The sequence below is a fragment of the Acomys minous genome (assembly GCF_964271855.1).
Source record: "Acomys minous genome assembly, chromosome: 13".
Taxonomy (NCBI): Eukaryota; Metazoa; Chordata; class Mammalia; order Rodentia; family Muridae; genus Acomys; species Acomys minous.
This window is the reverse complement of record NC_140495.1, coordinates 59,749,536-59,768,475: the sequence shown is the minus strand read 5'-3', so window position 1 is coordinate 59,768,475 and position 18,940 is coordinate 59,749,536. Positions and strand designations below refer to the sequence as shown.

General features: G+C 45.8%; 1 protein-coding gene across 2 annotated transcripts in view; it reads left to right on the top strand.

Annotated features, from left to right (window-relative positions):
• The window catches only part of ARHGEF4 (Rho guanine nucleotide exchange factor 4), a 141,147-nt gene that overhangs the window by 41,138 nt on the left and 81,069 nt on the right, over positions 1-18,940 (top strand). Inside the window, exons 2-3 of one of the 2 annotated variants that reach the window (XM_084752950.1) lie at positions 153-3,587; positions 13,909-14,214. In XM_084752950.1, coding sequence (XP_084609076.1) covers positions 153-3,587; positions 13,909-14,214 — 3,741 coding nt within the window. Of the gene's footprint in view, positions 1-152; positions 3,588-13,908; positions 14,215-18,940 lie in introns of those variants that run through there. The other variant, XM_084752951.1, reaches the window with a different exon arrangement.

Sequence of the window (18,940 nt, the reverse complement as noted above, 5' to 3'; positions counted from 1 at the left end):
AGTGGATGGTAATTCTTTATACTTTCCTTCTTTCCTGGGGCTATATGGGACACGGTGAAGGATATTTCCTTCCAATAAAGGCATGCATACTGGTATATATGTGAGTGCTGCGGTCCTGGGAATTTTCTCTGACTGTTCTCTTGCCCTTCTAGACTCCAGAAGCAGATGTGGCCCCTCCAGGTGAAGAGAGCCAGCTCCAGCCACATCCGGTGGACCCCGAGGAGCAGGAATGGCGCCAGGAAACAGGCCGGGAGGATTCCGAGACGCTGTCCCGGAAGAGTGAAAGCCCTGAAAGTCGATCAGACACAAAAACAGACCCATTTGAAAGCGCTTCTGACGCAGAGTCGCTCCCCGATGACGTCACTGGCGGAGTTTGCCTCTTGCCACCGAGTGAGGCTGCCTGGGGATGCCCTGACTCAGCAATTAGGCTTCCTCAAAGGCGGCGTTTGGCCTGTGTTGAAGGGCTCCACACAGAGGAAGGGCTGGATTTACTCTCAGGCTTAGAAGAAGATTCTCACCAAAGTAAATTGTCGCCTGCTGCCACTTTTGGAAAACGGGACGAAGCAAGCCTCTGCAACCGTGTGACTAGCTTGGTACAGGAGTCTGTGCCAGTGGCTGTGTGCTTCCCGCAGAGTGCCAACAACAACAGCAGGCCTCAGCTGCAAAAGGCCAAGTCTAGGGACTGTCTGGAGCTCCCTGTGGCCAGGCCCAGCTTTCTCCAACACCGTGAACTGGGCCAGAGCTGGCCACACATCCACAGCCAGCGGGCTGCGCCAGCAGAGCTACCTCACAAAGCTTGGCAGGACAATGACATCCCTCTGTGGATGAAGACCAAGGAGGGACCTACTCTAAGACCCACCGTGGGCACAGACTTGCTCTGGGTTCATGCCTTCTTGGATGTAGCCTGCCGTCCACGATTGGGCACGCCTTGCCTTGTAGACACCAAGTGTCACCATAGTGTCCCAGAAAATATTGGTGCCGATGACAAGAGACCACAAAGGTACCTCTGCCAGCATGTGGAAACTCTGGTCAGGGCCCATTCTATAGAAGCATTTCCTTTACATTGTCCTAAACAGTCTTTGAAGCACAAATGTACATTTGGGCCCTACTTGAGAGAAAGGACAGAAATCGGACCTGATCACCCAATAATTCATAAGCCCGCCCAATGGTCTTACCTGCTTTCCACTTCTCAAAGCAGGGCCCCTCCTTTGCAGCGTGAGTGCAAGCTGAGTGACTGTAGCTTTAAAAGGACATCTCGAGGCACACCCTGTGTAGGGCTCTCGCTGGAAAACCAGGTAAAACAGGCTTCTAGGTCATGCCCAGACCCTTCCCACCTTCCTTCAGAATCACTGAGGCTTGGCAGCCAAGAGGAAGTGCCTGGGCCCGCTGAATGCAAGCCAGGACACAGCCCGGAGAGCAGACTCACGGAGCCCGAAGGCGTCCACCCCGATGATGTTATCACTGTTAAACGAAAGTGCCTGCTAAATAGCTCTGCCAGGGCAGGAAACCAGGCAGAGACCTACCCATCAAAGTGTGCTCTCGAAGGGGAGAGGAAGCCGCCTGATGGGGCTTCACATCGCTGCAGCCATGGTGAGATGTGCAGCAGGAGGCTAGTGAGTTCCTGGGAAGTAAATAGTAGCGGTTATGCGGCAAAGACTGCCCCGACATCAAGTGTCATCGGCCCTTCAGAAGCAGCAGAAGACGGAGTGGTTCTAGACCTGCAGTGCAAGGGGCATGTCCTGCAAAGACTTTTGGATTTCCCAACCGTTGAAAGATCTTACTGCAGCCCTGGGAATGAGTGTGCACTGGGAACTGGGCATGGTGGAGAGCCTTTCAGTTCTGGCCAGCCACAGGCGCCCAAAGCCGCTGGGGCCTCTCCGCTCAACTGCAACCTCATTATGGTAGGAGTAAAACAGGAACGTAAGCAGACCTCTACAAGGAAGGCCCGCTGTCTTCTAGAATCCCAGTCTGGTGACTTCCCAGAGGACAGGGGGACAGGTTCTACGGCTTCTGTGCCTCCCAGGGCCTCAGAAATGCCAGTGTGTGGCAGTGAGTGTGAGCTGCCGGGATGCCCCACAAAAGGGCTGAGTGAGGGGGCCCCTCTGCTGCTGCCCCAAGGCGTGGAGCTTGTGAGAGCGCTGGTCTCAAGGACTGCTTCAGATGACACGCTGAGCTCAGAGGAGACGCTGGAGGAGGAGCTGCTAGGGGAAAGCCCGGGCCTAGGATCTGAGTGTGTACACACAGGCTTGGGTTTCCACCCAGAGGGGCACCAGGAGTCGCCCAGCCCAGACCGCAAACAAGGAGAGGTCAGAACAGAGGATGTTGAGGCTGCGGTTGTCTCCAGTGCATGGGCAGGCGAGGTAGAGGCCACCCTTTCAGGAGACTTGGCTTCAGCCCACATCACAACACTGCCATTTCAGGGACTGTGTGACCCGCTTCACCACCGGGGTGTGCAGGAGTCAGGGAAGAGCTCTGCCTTTCTCCAGATGACCCCTTTAAGAACTGACAGCCCCTGCTCCGGGGAGATGCCCTGCAGCCAGGCCTTAACCTTAGAGGCCCCGAACCCAGTTTTCCCCAGCCTTGAGGAAGGCTTTCCCCATAGTACCTGCCAGAGCATGTCTCAAGAGTCCCATTCTGGTGATGCACACCAAGAGATTCAAGTGGGGACATCCGGGGACCTCAGTGGTGAAGGGCCTTCTCCAGAAAGCTGCAATATCAAGAGACTGAAAACAACGGAGAGCAAGATCAGGGCAAGGCTAGCTTTAGCCCATAAGACCTTTACCACCTTTTTTGAGGCTAAAGTTATAGAGAAAACGAACGCTGGTTCTGTCAAAGGCGAGAAAGAGAAGCGCAGGCGAGGCCAGAGCTCCTGGCGTGTGTTTCTGAGAAACAAAGACGTGGAAGGCTCCAAACGGCCCTCTTTAGCGAGTGGAGTTCCAGGACCAGACTTTCCCGAAGTCCTCTGCTCTGCCCCACCAGCAACCAGAGGCCACAGTGAGGAGTGGACAGCTGGCACCGGCAACCGCATGTGTGGGGAGTCCTGGACACCCCTGCAGTCCTCCAATGCAGCTCTGTCCTCCAGCACTCTGGCTTCTTCAGAACACAGAAGGAAAAGTGAACCAACCATAAAATGCACTGCTGCCCAGGAAGGCAGTAGGTGCCTCCCTTCTGGGATCTTCCCAGGGTCACCCTGGCTGGCCTCCGCTACCAGCCCTGGAGTCCAGCAGATTGACACCGGTTGTCCCCTGCCCTACAGCTCTGCCTGTCACTTGACCTATGAAGACCAGGACATGCCCTGCCGACCCACAAGCCCCAAGCCCAGGAGTCCCATGCCTGGGGCACAGAGGGTAGATCTCTGCCTTGCTGGCAGGGCTAATGCCATCTCCATGGTCTCTCTCAGAAGCTACAGGGACGCCAACAAAAGTCCAGAGACCCCAGAAAGGCCAAAGGCCTCGAAGGCCAGGGCAAGCCTCTTACTCTCTCTGCAAACATTAAACCAGAAGGACGAGAAGGAAGCCAAGAGCACGTGCCAGTGTCACCATGACCTAGGCACAGCACCTTTCCACAGGGACCTTCCTGGGAGTGAGGTAAGTGAGCTGTTGGTGGCAACAACTCTTTCATTACCTCTTTTTTTTCCGTTGAGAAGGAAGAAGCCAGACTTTTGGAGGACAGGGTTTCTCTGTGTAGCCTTGGCTGTCCAGGTTGCACTTTGTAGACCATGCTGGCCTCAAATTCACAGAGATCTGCCTGCCTCTGCCTCCCCGAGTGCTGGGATTACAGCCATGTGCCACCACGCCTGGTTCTTTCGCTACCTCTTAAGACAAGCGGAGGGATGTTCTCTTGAGTTAGTGTTGCCATGCTTTTAAATTGATTGATTGATTGCCTGTGTCAGGGGGTGCATGCTTCAGATCAAAGGACAATCTTTTCTCCCCTTTCATGATCTTCAGGGATTGAATTCAAGCAGTCAGGTACGGCTGCAAGTGCCTCAAGCCACTAAACTAGCCCCCTCGCCCTCTAGATGTATTGCTGTTTAGACACAGGGTCTCATAGAGCTCAGGCTGACCTTGGATTTGCTGTGTAGCCAAGGATGCCCCTGAGGTCCTGATCCTCCTGTCCTTGCCTCCCAAGTGTTAGGAGACAGCACAGGGAAACAGACTTTACTGAGGTCAAGTAGAAAATACAGCATTATAAAGCTTTAGGAAAAACAAAACAAAACCCAAGGAAGAAGACTGGACCTGGAGGGTGGTCAGGGGTTCTTAGAATGCCAAAAGCACTCTGTCGTCACCACGTTGCAAGGAGGGTAACTTGCAACTTGCATGCCCGGTGACAGAACAATGCCATCACTGCACACATAAGGCTCAAAGCTCAGCAGTAAGAATACTAAGGCTGTGGTCAGCCTTCAGCTCCCTTTGTAGTTTTAGAGCATTGCCACCTACATGTAAAAGAGACAGCTTGAGGATTCGAGGCTGGACTGGTGCAGTGTCTCGGAGGTTAAGAGCACTTGCTGCTCTTGCATAGGACTAAGGCTCCCACCTTCCCAGTACCCACCTCAGGAGGTTCACACCACCTGTGACTCCATCTCTAGGGGATCCAAAGGTACCCAGAAGTCCTCCCGGGCATGGACGTGTGTGTGCACACATAAACACAAAATTAATCTTAAGCGTAGAGCTCACTGGTGTGACGCCGACTCACACAGCGTGCAAGCCATTCATTCTTGATCACCTAAGGTCACATACGGAAGTTTCCATTTGAGGTCTTGTATCTTTTTGGACGTTTGGTTTCATATGAGGGATGACCAGTGTACATCTCTACGGCTTCTGTTTTATATCATGGACAGAGCTGTAATATCATGACTGTCATAAGCAAGACACACAAATCCCTTGGCCTTGGTCTAAACTCCTTTCTATGCACATCCTCCCAGCCCTGGTTGAACTGCTTTCAAGCGCTAGTCTATGTTTACATTTCAAAAATGTCACTTTTGATATGGGCTCCTTACTCTGCACAAGTCCTTTGAGATCTGCCTAAGTTGTCGCATCTATCAATAATCCATTTTTGTTGCTAAGCGATGTTCTATCGTTAGTCCCTCATCTACTGAAAAGACATTCGGGCTGCTTTCGGACTTGGAGTATCACAAGTAAAACTCGCAGAGACACACATACACTTCGTGGACACACATTTTCATTTCAGGTTAAAAGCCTGATGGTATGATTGTCAGGTCACAGGACAAGTATGCATTTAGATTTTGGGAAATTGATGGAAACGGGTGAGCAGTTAAATTACAAGCATAAAGACTCGGGTTTGGATCCCCAGAATTCATGGGCATGCCAAACTGGCATGGTGGCCCACCTTGGGAGGTGGGCACAGGGGACCTCACCTCAAGTCACTCCTTTGACTGTGATCTGGCAATGCACGTATGTAATGTACTTTGAGCACACTGCACCATTCATGTCTGCTGACTCTCTCTGCCTTGTCTCCCTCCCATTTAGTCCCCTCTGTCCCCTAGACAGTTTCACCTTCGTGTCATCTGTTCATATGTGATTTTATAAACCTATATAAAATTATGGCCCCACAGATGAGAGAAGATATGTAGCGGTTGTCTGTCTGGGTTTGGCTTAATTCCGTTGTCCCTGTTGAGGGACACAAAGTTTCGTTCCTAATTTAGCTTTTGCAAACAGAGCTTCAACAAACATTGGTGTGCAGGGTCTCTGTGATATGTTGACTTGGAGTCTTTTGGGTCATAAGGTAGGGTAGATATGTTTTTAGTTTCTTGAGGAACCTCTATACTGATTTCTATATTTTGAGAAACTGTTAGGGTGTGAGATTTGGGGAGAAGTTCACTTCTCTGCCTCTGGGTTGTCAGTTGCTCCAGCACTGGTTCCTTGCAGCATCATGTGCTAAGTTTATCTTAGTGACTGTCTTTGAATAATGTCTTAACATGTAGTAAACTGATGGCTCACACTTTCTCAAAGTTATTTTATTTTAGTTCTTTTGTTTAGAAAAGTCTTAATTTTATCTGCAAACAGCTTTGCTTAGATTTTGATAGGAATAGAATTAAGCAGTGTGTGAATTGGAACGTCACTGGGGTCTTTTACATTGCTGAACGTTATAACTGAAAGGCAGTGTCTCCATTTATTCAGATCTTCGTTGTTGTTTCAGTGTTTTATAGGGTTTTTTGTTGTTGTTTTGTTTTGTTTTTTGTTTTTCGAGACAGGGTTTCTCTGTGTAGCCCTGGCTGTCCTGGACTTGCTTTGTAGACCAGGCTGTCCTCAAACTCACAGCGATCCGCCTGCCTCTGCCTCCCGAGTGTGGGGGTTAAAGGCGTGCGCCACCACACCTGGCCTGTTTTATAATTTTTGGTTCTAGGAAAGCTTAGTTTGATTTACTCATAAGCATTTAATAATGTTGACATGATTGTAAATGGTATTATATTTTAAATTTGGGGTTATGCATATGAATTGCTGATACATAGAAATGTAACAGATCAGTATGTTCAACTTGCATCTCATGCCATCTACAAAAGGAACAGATTTTTTCTTTTTTTATATAATTTATTTGAATATCCCGATGTTTCCCCCTTGTTCATATCCTCCCATTCCCACCCTCTCTCCCTGTTCCCTCCTCTTCCCCTCCCCTAGTCCTGTGATGGGGGGACCCCCTCTCCTATCATCTGACCCAAACTTACCAGGTCTCATTAGAACTGCCTGCATCCTCTTCCTCTGTGGCCCTGCAAGGCTGTCCCGCCAAGGGGAAGAGATGATGGACCAGAGTCCATGTCAGAGGTGGTCCCCGCTCCCTTTTCTAGAGGATCAATGTAGAGAATGAGCTGACCTTCTGCTACATCTAAACTTGGGTCTAGGTTCTCTGCACGCATTATTCTTGCCTGGTGCATCAGTTTGTGCTGCCCCCCCCCGCCCCACCCTCACCCCCCACCCTCCGAGTCCTGATTTATTGGCTTTGATGGCCTCCTTGTGGAGCTCCTGTCCCTTCTGGATCATTCTATCCTCACCCCCAACTCTTCCATTGGACTAAGTTCTCTGCCCAGAGTTTGTCTCTGAGTCTTAGCCTCTGTTTTGATCCCCCGCTGGGTGGAGTCTCTCAGAGGACATCTATGTTGGGCTAATATTCACTTAGAAGTGAATATATACCATGGGTATCTTTCTGGGTTCTGGGTTAACTCACTCAGGATGACCTTTTCTAGTTCCATCCATTTGCCTGCAATTTTCATGATATCCTTGTTTTTGATAGGTAAATAGTATTCCATTGTGTAAATGTACCACCATTTCTGTATCTATTCTTCAGTTGAGGGACATCTAGGTTGTTTCCAGATACTGGCTATTATGAATAAAGCTGCTATGAATATAGTTGAGCAAATGTCCTTGTTCTATGGTGGAGCATCTTTCAGGTATATTCCCAGGAGTGGTATAGTTGTGTCTTGAGGTAGCACTATTGCCAATTTTCTGAGAAAGTGCCAGATTGATTTCCAAAGTGGCTGCACTCCCACCAGCAATGGAGGAACGATACCCTTTCTTTACATCCTTGCCAGCATTTACTGTCATTTGAGTTTTGATCTTAGCCACTCTGACGGGTATAAGATGAAATCTCAGGTCATTTTGATTTGCCTTTCCCTGATGACTAAGGATGTTGAGCATTTCTTTAAGTGCTTTTTGGCCTTTTCAACATTCCCCTGTTAAGAATTCTCTTTTTAGCTCTGTATCCCATTTTTTAGTTAGATTAATTAGTTTGATGGTGTTTATTTTCTTGAGTCCTTTATATATTTTGGATATTAGCCCTCCGTCAAAGATGTAGGTTGGTGAAGATCTTCTCCCAGTCTGTAAGCTGTCATTTTGTTCTGTTGACATGAAGTCCCATTCATTAATTGTTGATCTTAGAGCCTGAGCTGTTGGTCTTCTGTTCAGGAAGTTGTCTCCTGTGCCAACGAGCTCAAGGATTTTCCCTACTTTTTCTTCTAACAGATTTAGTGTGTCTAGTTTTATGTTGAAGTCTTTAATCTATTTGGACTTTAGTTTTGTGCAGGGTGATAAATATGGATTTATTTGCATTTTTCTATATGTAGCCATCCAGTTTGACCAGCACCATTTGTTGAAGATGCTCTTTTTTCCATTGTATGACTTTGGCCTCTTTGTCAAAAATCAAGTGTCCATGGGTGTATGGGTTTATTTCTGGATTAGATTCCATGGATCAAGCAGCCTATTTCCATGCCAGCACCATGCCATTTTTATTACTGTTGCTGTACAGTAAAACTTGAGATCAGGATGGAGATTCCTCCAGATCTTTATTTACAAGATTGTCTTAGCTATTATGTTTTTTTTCCATATGAAGGTGAGAATTGATCTTTCAAGGTCAGTAAAGAATTGTGTAGGTATTTTGATGGGAATTTTATTGAATTTGTAGATCGCTTTTGGTAAGATGGCCATTTTTACTATGTTGATTCTCCTGATCCATGACCATGGGAGATCTTTCCATCTTCTGAAGTATTTTTCAATTTCTTTCTTCAGAAATTTGAAGTTTTTTTCAACAAATCTTTCACTTTCTTGGTTAGAGTTACACCAAGATACTCTATAATATTTGTGGCTATTGTGAAGAGTATAGTTTCCTTAATTTCTTTTTTTTGGGGGGGGTGTTTCAAGACAGGGTTTCTCTGTGTAGCCTTGGCTATCCTAGACTCACTTTGTAGACCAGACTGGCCTCAAACTCACAGCAATCTACCTGCCTCTGCCTCCCGAGTGCTGGGATTAGAGGCATGTGCCACCATGCCTGGCTGTTTCCCTAATTTCTTTCTCAGCCTATTTGCCATTTGTATACAGCAGGGCTACTGGTATTTTTAGTTCATTTTGTATCCAGCCACTTTGCTGTAGGTGTTTATCAGCTGTAGGGGTTCTCTGGTGAAATTTTTGGGGTCATTTATGTATATTAGCATATCATCCATGAATAGTGATAATTTTACTTCTTCCTTTCCAATTTGTAACCCCTTGATCTTCTTTAGTTGTCTTATTGCTCTAGCTAGGCCTTCAAGTACTATATTGAAAAGATATGGAGAGAGTGGATAGCCTTGTCTTGTCCTTGATTTCAGTGGAATTGATTTAAGTTTCTCTCCATTTAGTCTTATGTGACTATAGGCTTGCTGTATATTGCCTTTATTATGTTTAGATATGTGCCTTGTATACCTACTTTCTCCAGGACTTTTAACATGAATGGGTGTTGGACTTTGTCAAATGGTTTTTCAGCATCTAAGATGATCATGTGGTTTTTTCTTTTAGTTTGTTTATACGATGAATTACATTGATTGATTTCCATATGTTAAACCACTCCTGCATGCCTGAAATGAATCCTACTTGTTCATGGTAACTGATGTTTTTGATGTGTTCTTGGATTTGGTTTGTGAGTATTTTATTGAGTATTTTTGCATCAATGTTCATAAGAGAAATTCGTCTGAAATTCTCTTTCGTTATTGAGTCTTTCTGTGGTTTAGGTATCAAGATGACTGTGGCCTCAAAGAATAAGTTTGATAATGTTCCTTCTGATTCTATTTTGAGGCAAAGTTTGAACAGAATTGTTATTTGCTCTTTTCTGAAGATCTGGTAGAATTCTGCACTGAATCCATCTGATTCTGGACTTTTTTTGGTTGGGAGACTTTTGATGACTGCCTTCATTTCCTTAGGTGTTATAGGACTATTCAATTTGTTTACCTGATCTTGATTAAATTTTGGTAATTGTTATCTATCAAGAAAATTATCCATTTCACTTAGGTTTTCAAATTTTGTGGCATATAGGCTTTTGAAGTAAGACCTGATGGTTCTTTGGATTTCCTCATTGTCTGTCATTATGTCTCCCTTTTCATTTCTGACTTTATTTGAATATTCTCCCTCTGCATTTTAGTTAGTTTGGCTAAGGGTTTGTCTATCTTGTTGATTTTCAAAGAACCAGCTCTTGGTTTTGTTGATTCCTTCAATTGTTTTCTTTGTTTCCAACTTACTGATTTCAGCCATGAGTTTGATGATTTCCAGCAGTCTACTCCTCTTGGCTGTGTCTGCTGTCCTTTGTTCTAGAACTTTCAGGTGTGCTGTTAAGTTGCCAGTATGGGATCTCTCCAGTTTTTTTTTTATAAAGGCACTTAGTGCTATGAACTTTCCTCTTAACACTGCTTTCATTGTGTCCCATAAGTTTGGGTATGTTGTGCCTTCAGTTTCATTGAAGTCTAGGAAGTTTTTAATTTCTCTTTTTATTTTGTCCCTTTCCCAGAGGTCATCGAGTAGGAAGTTGTTCAGTTTCCATGAATTTGTAGGCTTTCTGTTGTTTCTTTTGTTGTTGAGTTCCAGCTTTTATCTATGGTGGTCTGATAAGATGCAAGGGATTATTTCAATTTTCTTATATCTGTGAGGTTTGCTTTGTGACCAGGTATATGGTCAGTTTTGGAGAAAGTTCCATGAGGTGCTGAAAAGAAGGTGTATTATTTTGTGTTTGGGTGAAATGTTCTGTAGATGTCAGTTAGGTCCATTTGCTTCATGATGTCTATTAGTTCCCTTGTTTTTCCATTAAGTTTCTGTCCTGATGATATGTCGATTGGGGAGAGTAGGGTATTGAAGTCTCCCACTATTAATTTGTGGGGTTCAATATATGATTTAAGCTTTAGTAACATTCCTTTTGCAAATGTGGGTGCTCCCGCATTTGGGGCATAGAAGTTCAGAATTGAGACATCATCTTGGCCTATTTTTCCTTTGATGACTATGAAGTGTCCTTCTCTATCTCTTTTGATTAGTTTTGGTTGAAAGTCTATTTTATCAGATATTAGAATGGCTACTCCAGGTTGCTTCTTTGGCCCATTTGCTTAGAATATAGTTTTCAGCCTTTTACTCTGAGGTAATGTCTATTTTTATTGCTGAGGTGTGTTTCTTGTATGCAGCAGAATGATGGGTCCTGTTTTCCCATCCATTCTGTCAGTCTGTGTCTTTTTGCTGGGGAGTAGAGGCCATTAATGTTGAGATATATTAATGACCAGTGGTTGTTCATTTCTTTTATTTTGATGTTGGTGGTGGTGTGGTGGTACAGTGTGTGTGTTTCCTTTCTTTTGGATTTATAGATGTGGACTTATTTATTTCCTGTGTTTTCCTGACTGTGGTTAGCCTCTTTGAGTTGGAGTTTTCCTTCTAGTACCTTCTGTTGGGTTGGATTTGTGGCTAGGCATTGATTAGACTTGGGTTTTTCATGGAATATCTTGTTTTCTGCATCGATGGTGATTGAATGTTTTGCTGTGTATAGTAGTCTGGGTTGGCATCTGTGGTCTCTTAATGTTTGCATGACATCTGTTCTGGCTTTCATAGTCTCTGTTGAGAAATCAGGTGTAATTCTGATGGATTTGCCTTTCATGTGATTTGGCTTTTTTCTCTTGCAGTTCGAATATTCTTTCTTTGTCCTGTACAGTTAATGTTTTGATTATTATGTTCCTTCTAATTCTCTCTTTAGGTCTTGAATAATTTCATTCATTTCTTTCTCCTATTTAATTGAATTTTTTCCTGTAATTCTTTGTAGGGTTTATTCAATTCCGTCATCTGTTTGAACGTATTTTCCTGTATTTCTTTGAGTGATTTATTTTCCTCTTTCAAGGTTTCTATCATTTTCATAATCTCAGATTTAAAGTCTTCTTCTTGTGCTTCATGGCTGTTCACATCTCCAGGGCTTGCTGTGGTAGGATCACTGGTTTCCACTGGCATTCTATGGCTCTGAGTTTTGTTGCTGTCTTCTTGCACTGGCCTCTAGGCATCTGGTTGTCTCTGGTGTTAGCAGACCCAGAGGTTCCTTCAATGATATCGTTGTCCATGTCCCACTTGGGTCAGGCAGGTTGGGAGCAAGCAATGAGAGCTCCAAGCTAAAGGTTGTTTCCTAGGGCTCCCCAGAGGCCTCCTCATGAGGGTGGACAGTGGGTGTTGGAGCCTGCACCCAGCTCAGTTCAGCTGGGTTCCCTGTCTGTATCCCAGTTGGGTCAGGCAGGAGAAGAGCAGGCTGAGAGAGTTCCAAGCCCAAAGCTGCTCAGATGCCTTATAGTCCTTTTTGAGATGGCAGGACTATGCCTATCTGTTCTGTGACCCAGATGGGCTAGGCCAGTAAGCAGCTTGGGGAGCAGCAAGAGATCCGAGGCCAAGGCTGCTCAAGTGCCCCCACAGACCTTCTTGAGATGGCAGCAAATGTGGGTTGTGGCCCATGCCAGACTCAGCTCTGCCTATCTGCTCTGTGTCCCAGATGTGCCAGACTGGTAAACAGCTGGGGAGGGGGGACTGAGATGGGACAGAGCCCAATGCTGCTCAGGTGCTCCCTAGGTCTTCTTGAGATGTCAGCACTCTGCCTATCTGCTCTGTGTCGGAGATGGGCTAGGCCACTAAGCAGCTGGTGGGCAGAGAGAGATCTGAGCCCAAAGCTGCTCACAGGATGGCAGATAATGTGGAGTGTGGCCTGCACAGAACTCTGCTCAGCCTGTCTGCTCTGTGTCCTAGATGGGCCAGGCCAGTAAGCTTCAGGTGGGTGAAGAGAGATCCAATGTGGACTGTGGCCAGTACCTGGACTCAGCTCTGCCTGTATGTTCTGTGTCACAGATGGGCCAGGCTGGTAAACAGCTGGAGGGCTGAGAGAGAGTGGAGCCCAAAGTTGCTCAGTTGCTCCACAGGCCTTTTCAAAATGTCAGGGCCCTGCCTATGTGCTCTGTGACCCAGATGGGCTAGGCTGGTAAGAAGCTGGTGGAAAGAGAGAGAGATCCAAGTCCCAAACTGATTGGATGCCCTGCTAATGTGGATGGCGGCTAATGTGGATTGTGACTGACGCCAGGACTCAGCTCTGCCTGTCTGCTCTGTGCCCCAGATCTGGTAAGCAGCAGGTAGGCAGAGAGAGCCCAAAGCTGCACTGGTGTCTCACATGCTTTCTCAAGATGACGGCTTTTCTGTGGGTTATCTGGGTAGCCAGGGTTCAGATCCACACAATGTGGATCCCTCTCACTGGGCATCAACAGCACTGGTGTTTTGTATCTCTCAGACTGGTCTTCAGACTGCTGCATCATCCTGGTTGTCCTGTTGATCAGATGTGGTCAGATTGGCACTGCCTTCTTAGATCTCCCTGGAGCTAATTTTTTTTTTAATAGCTCAGTTTTTATGGATATGGGAATGAGAGAGTTGCTTCTTCCAGCAGTCATGGGTTGATTACAAAGAACAGGCAATGGGGATGTAAACAGGATGATGATGATGACAGGACTTGTTTTTGCAAAGGTTGTGATGCCTAAGTGCAGCCCGTGAGCTGAGACACTAAGAGTGGCCGCGGAGGTGAGAGCTGTGGCTGCGATGTGCCCTCCTCCAGTTATTTCTGCTTAAGCAAGAGCTCTGGATTCAGGGATCGTGCTCTCATCACAAGTATGAGGACTTGTTGGTGTGCACATCAAAAAGCTAGGCATGGTGTCATGCACTTGCAATCTCAACGCTGGGGAAGTGGACTTGCTGGGCCCAGGTTCCAGTGATAGACCCTATCTCAACAATGAGGTGACTTATTCTAGTGAGTGACACCTGAAGTTGACCTCTGGCCTCCACACGCATATGCACATATATGTTAGTGCACACACATGTATTTCTAGTGGGCATGCCAAGCTCTTAGGTACTTTAACAGAATCAGACCCTGCTCAAATCAGAAGCCGTTCTTGTTTGAAATGGTCTTATAGTGGCTATTATAACAGAAACAAGATTTATGCCTAATCTTAATACTTTTCAAAATGACTGTGAGTTAAGTATCTCATTGTAATCTTTGACAATAAGTAAAAAAAAAAAGAGCATGTTTGAAAGACTCTGGTGGAAGTAAAGCATTCCCACTTGATTTATCCTTGCTCTAGTCTCTGATGATGCTTCCTTTACTCTCTAGAGCTTCATGGCCCAGGATAACCGATCAGACAAGAAGCTCAGATGCTCCCATGCTCAGAAAACTTCATACACAGAGTCTACTCAGAGGCCGGTGTCTGCCACTGAAGTAGTGACATGGACCCTACCCTCCATCTCCACAGAGCAAGTCCCCAGGGAGGTTCCTTCGCAGCTCAGGAGGGCCCCTCAGCACTCACACTTCAGCTTGGATGACCTATGGATGGAGAAGGCTCAGAGAAGGAAGCTGGAGAAGCAGATGCGGCTTAGAAGACAGATGTGCACAGGGTCAGAGCACATGGACCGCGTTCGGGTAAGCCAGCCACATGCCAGGCATCCTCCGACATGGCCTGGGTGCCTGTTGTGTCCTGACTCTGCCCTGCACTGATGCTTGTCACCCTTGGTCATAGAAGTTGGTCACTATGATCCTATGAGTTAGTTAGCTTCCTGTTACTGTCATAAATGCCTGATATAAATCAATATAGAAAGAGGAAAGGTTTGGGACTGGGGAGATACCTCAGTCAGTAAAGTGCTTGAGGACCTGAGTTCAATCCCCCAGACTCACATTTAAAAAAATAAAACAGGCATGATGACATGTCTGTACTCTAGCTGTGTTGAGGCAGAGACAGGTGCATCCCGGGAGCTCGATGACCAGGCAGCCAAGCCACATTGGCCAGTGAGAGACCCTGTCAAGATGGACAATGCTTGGACAATGGCTCTCTAGGTTGTTCTCTGGCCCCTTAAACACATGTGCACACATGTGCACACATGTGCACTTGCACACACACACACACACTCATATCACATGCATGTACACAGGCACATACACCTCAATACAAATGTGCACACACATCACGTGCATTCACACAAACATACACAGGCACACACACCTCAATACAAATATGTACACACACACATCACATGTGTTTGCGCAAACATGCACATGTAAGCACACACCTAAATACAAACATGCACACAGAAAAAAGAGGGAGGCTTGCTTCTCACTGTCTTGGAGGTCTGCGTCCTTGTTGCTTTGGGTTTGTGGTAGCTCTGTAGCATATCATGGTTTGTGTGCACAGCAGAGGACCCCCTATTAACTCACGATAGCTAGGAAGAGATAGAAAATAGGATCAGGGCCCCGTATTCCTTTTGCAGACATCCCCCTGGCCCCCAGTGCATAATGTCTTCTGACTTTGGCTCTTGAAGGTTTCTGTGCTTTTTCCAAGCTGAGGACCAAGCCTTTTTAGCATAGAAGTATTTGAGGGACATTCTAGACCAACTTATAACAGTGCAAAAAGACACTTCACATCAGAGTGTGTCCCAGCGTCTCCAAAACACCACTCGGTCATTCCTCCTCTGTGACCTGTCCCCATGCAATGGTCAGCATTTGACACCATGCACACACCGCTCCCCCATTCCTCCTCTGTGACCTGTCCCCATGCAGTGGTCAGCATTTGATACCATGCACACTTGTATGCAACAAACAGCCTATTAAAATGCCCTCCTATGGGCCAGCAAGGCAGCTCAGCAGACGAAGGGACTGCCACTAAGCCGCATGACAACCGGGGCTCAGGACCTAGGAGGCCTGCTTCCTGCATGTCCTCCACTGACCGCCCCACACAAGGTGGACAAATAAAATCCAACGACAACAATAAAATGACCTTACAACACACTTTTTCTTATTTTCAGTGGCTGATTCTTTTTTCTTTCCCTCAATAAGTTAGTACAGTTGTTGCCATGTATCTGTGAAGTACACATCCCTGGGTCCGGCTTAGTCTGCTCACACTGTTTTGCATGCACATCTCTAGCTAAACCCAAAGCTTACATTTAGATTTTTTAAAGAATTGGGTTCCATCATGGAACCTATTTGATTGACTCTTTACTCGCTCCTGAGTCTCCAGAACCCTCCCTTCCATTTTCATTTCACATTCCCTTCACTACCCTCCACATCACTTTCCTTAACATCTATTTTTTTTCCTCTCCTGTCTTCCGCTCACACTGACTTCCACATAAACATACACACACACACACACACACACACACACACACACAGAGAGAGAGAGAGAGAGAGAGAGAGAGAGAGAGAGAGAGAGAGAGAGAGAGAGAGAGAGAGAGAGAGCTAAGATTCACATATGAAAGAAAAACCATTTGTCTGTCTGGATGTGGGTTACCTTGCTTACTATGTTTTCTAGATCCATCCATTTTCTTAAAAACATAAAATCTTTTCCCAAGATATTTCCATTATCATAAAAGGAAACCTCATATCCATGGCTCAGTCAGTTCCCACGCTTACTCCTTGGGCCCTGGGAAGTATAGATTTGCTTCATTATCCTATGGATTTGTCCTCCCTGGTTATCTCATGGAGTGTGTGGTGTGTGCCTGTGTCTGCTTCACAATCCTATGGATTTGTCCTCCCTGGGTATCTCATGGAGTGTGTGGTGTGTGCTTTGTGTCTGGCTTCTTTGGTTAAGGTAATGGTTCCAATGTTCTTCCAAGTCCTAGTGCCTATCAGGACTTCTGTCCTTCCATTACACATCTGGACTAGTTCTGATTTTTGGCTACTGTTAATGTTATTTCCAGGAACTATATACACATCTTTATTTGAACACAAGTTTTCTGTTCTTTGGAGTATGTACTTATCAGGAGAATTCCTGGGCCAGAGAGTTCTGTGACTAACGTGTAGGAAAGCTGCCTGGTTGACACTTGGGTCCCACTGTTATCTCCCCTGGCACTGGAGGCTGCACAATCTCAGGTCCTCTTCGCCAGAACTTGTTTCCTGTCTTGTTTTGTTGTTGAAAGACGACAGGTGCTGATGAGGAGAGGAATGAAGTGGAAGTCTTGCACGGTGTTAGTGAAGATTTGTACTAGGACAGCCATCATGTGAAACTGGGTGGAAGTGCCTGAAGAATCTAAAACTAGGACTATCATATGAGCCAAACCCCGCCCTCACTTCTTAGTACTTACCCAAAGACGTGAAGTCAGTATGTCGCGGAGACATTTGCAGACACTGTTCACTGCAGCAGCACTCATGGCAGACAAGGTGTGGAAACTGAATGTCCGTCAGCATGTGAACAGATACAGCAAACGGGGCTGATTCACACGATGGAATATTGTTCCTCTAAGAAGGGAGTCATTTGTGTCGTAGGCACCAAGTATTGCACTGGAGAACAGCATACCATGTCAATCAGACACAAAAAGCCAATGACACGTGTTCTCACATAGTTATCAACTTTATGGAGAAGAGTTTAGGGTTGTTGTTGTTGTTGTTTTTAGTTGTTAGTAACTTAATTTTACACTTTTTTATTCTTTTTTTTTCACTTTTTTATTCTTTGCCTTTTTTTTTTAAACTTCTTTTAGAGAGGGCAAGGAGAAGTGTGACTATGACTAAGCTTATTGTAAACAAATTTATAAACACTAAAACAAAGACAGAAAAGATCTATGAGCCTTTTGTTACGGCACCTTGGAAAGGGACCATAGTAGGTTTAATTTTATTATTTTTTTAGGCGTTTAACTTTATTTTTTAGGCTAGTTTAGAAGACTGTTAGTCTTTTAGTTTTGTTTTATTAACTGGCCATGTATATGTAGTCATCTTTGTTTTGGCTTATGGATGTTTTTAACCCTTTTTAGACTATGATAAAATATGATTTTTAAGAGTGTGGATACATGTCCCCCACGTTGGGCGCCACTTATTGTTTTATAAAATTATCTGTATTGTCTATAGGCCCGACTAGTAATCAGTCAAGACACAGACACTTGTTATATTTTAAAATAGCCTTAGTTAACCTGGGACAGGGCAGATATCAGTCCTCTAAACTACTTTCCATAGTAGGGCCTCAGGCATGGGATCCCTGTCTCAATCCCATGCCATCTGCTTCTAATAACTTTTATCAAGCTCCCTCCCATCCATAATCCCATATACTTGCTCATGTTCTTCATCTGGGCCGGATTCTCCATCCACGCCTGCCATGTGCTTCTCCTCCATCTAACCCATGGCGGCCTTCCTCTCTTCCCTTCAGGTCTCTCTCCTTTCTCCTCGTGGCGGTCTCTCTTCTTCCCAAATTTCTTCTCTTTCCTAGACCCACCTATCTCCTTTCTCCTGCCCAGGTGGGATGGCTTTTTATTAAACAAAAGGTGGGTCACACAGACAACGAACAGTAATTAACATCAAAATACATCAGACCATTCCCCAACACACCAAAGCTGCTGAGGTCACAGAGGCTGAGACTACAGTGGTGGATACCAGTGAGGGAGGGGCTGGAGAGACTGGGGAAGGGACAATCAAAGGGACAATGCCTGTTGCATGGGAAGAATACATTTGAGCTTTATATCTCCTGCTTGTCATAGTGTAATTGAGTGTCAGACCTTGCTCCTAAATGTTTACGTGTATTTATCTTGTGTATCCAGGCATGCACCAACATGTGTATGTGGAGGTGGGATGGCAACTTTCAGGAGTCCGTTCCTTTTAGCTCAGCGCAGGTGCCTTCACCCACTGAACCATTTTGCCAGCCTCGGCGCCATACATTTTAGTCACTGAGAAAAGAAACCCCAATTTTCTTCCCATAAAAATGTCAAATAGTTGAGGTGATAGATGAGTAAATTAGCTCAATTTAATCATCTTACATTCTGTTAAATCCTAACACCACCCTGGGTGTGGTGGCTCACACGTGCAATCCGAGCACACAGGAGGCTGAGCAGGAGGGTCATGACTCTGTCAGGAAACCCAGGCCTGGGGAAGAAGGTTGGCAGTGGAGCTTGGAACATGCTCACCTGGAACATGCAAAGGCCCCACCTTCAGCACTGAGACCCAGCCCTGATATCTCTTCATATCATGCAATACATGCATGGATAGCTTTTATATTTATATAAAATATTTTTAAAGGGTCGGTGTGTGTGCGCGTGTGTGTGCATGAGTATGTGTGTGCATGCGTCTGTGTTGTCCGTGTGTGTGTGTGTGTGTGTGTGTGTGTGTGTGTGTGTGTGTGTGTGTGTTGTAGGTGCCGCTGGAGTCCAGAAATGGGTGTCAAGTCCATGGAGCTGGA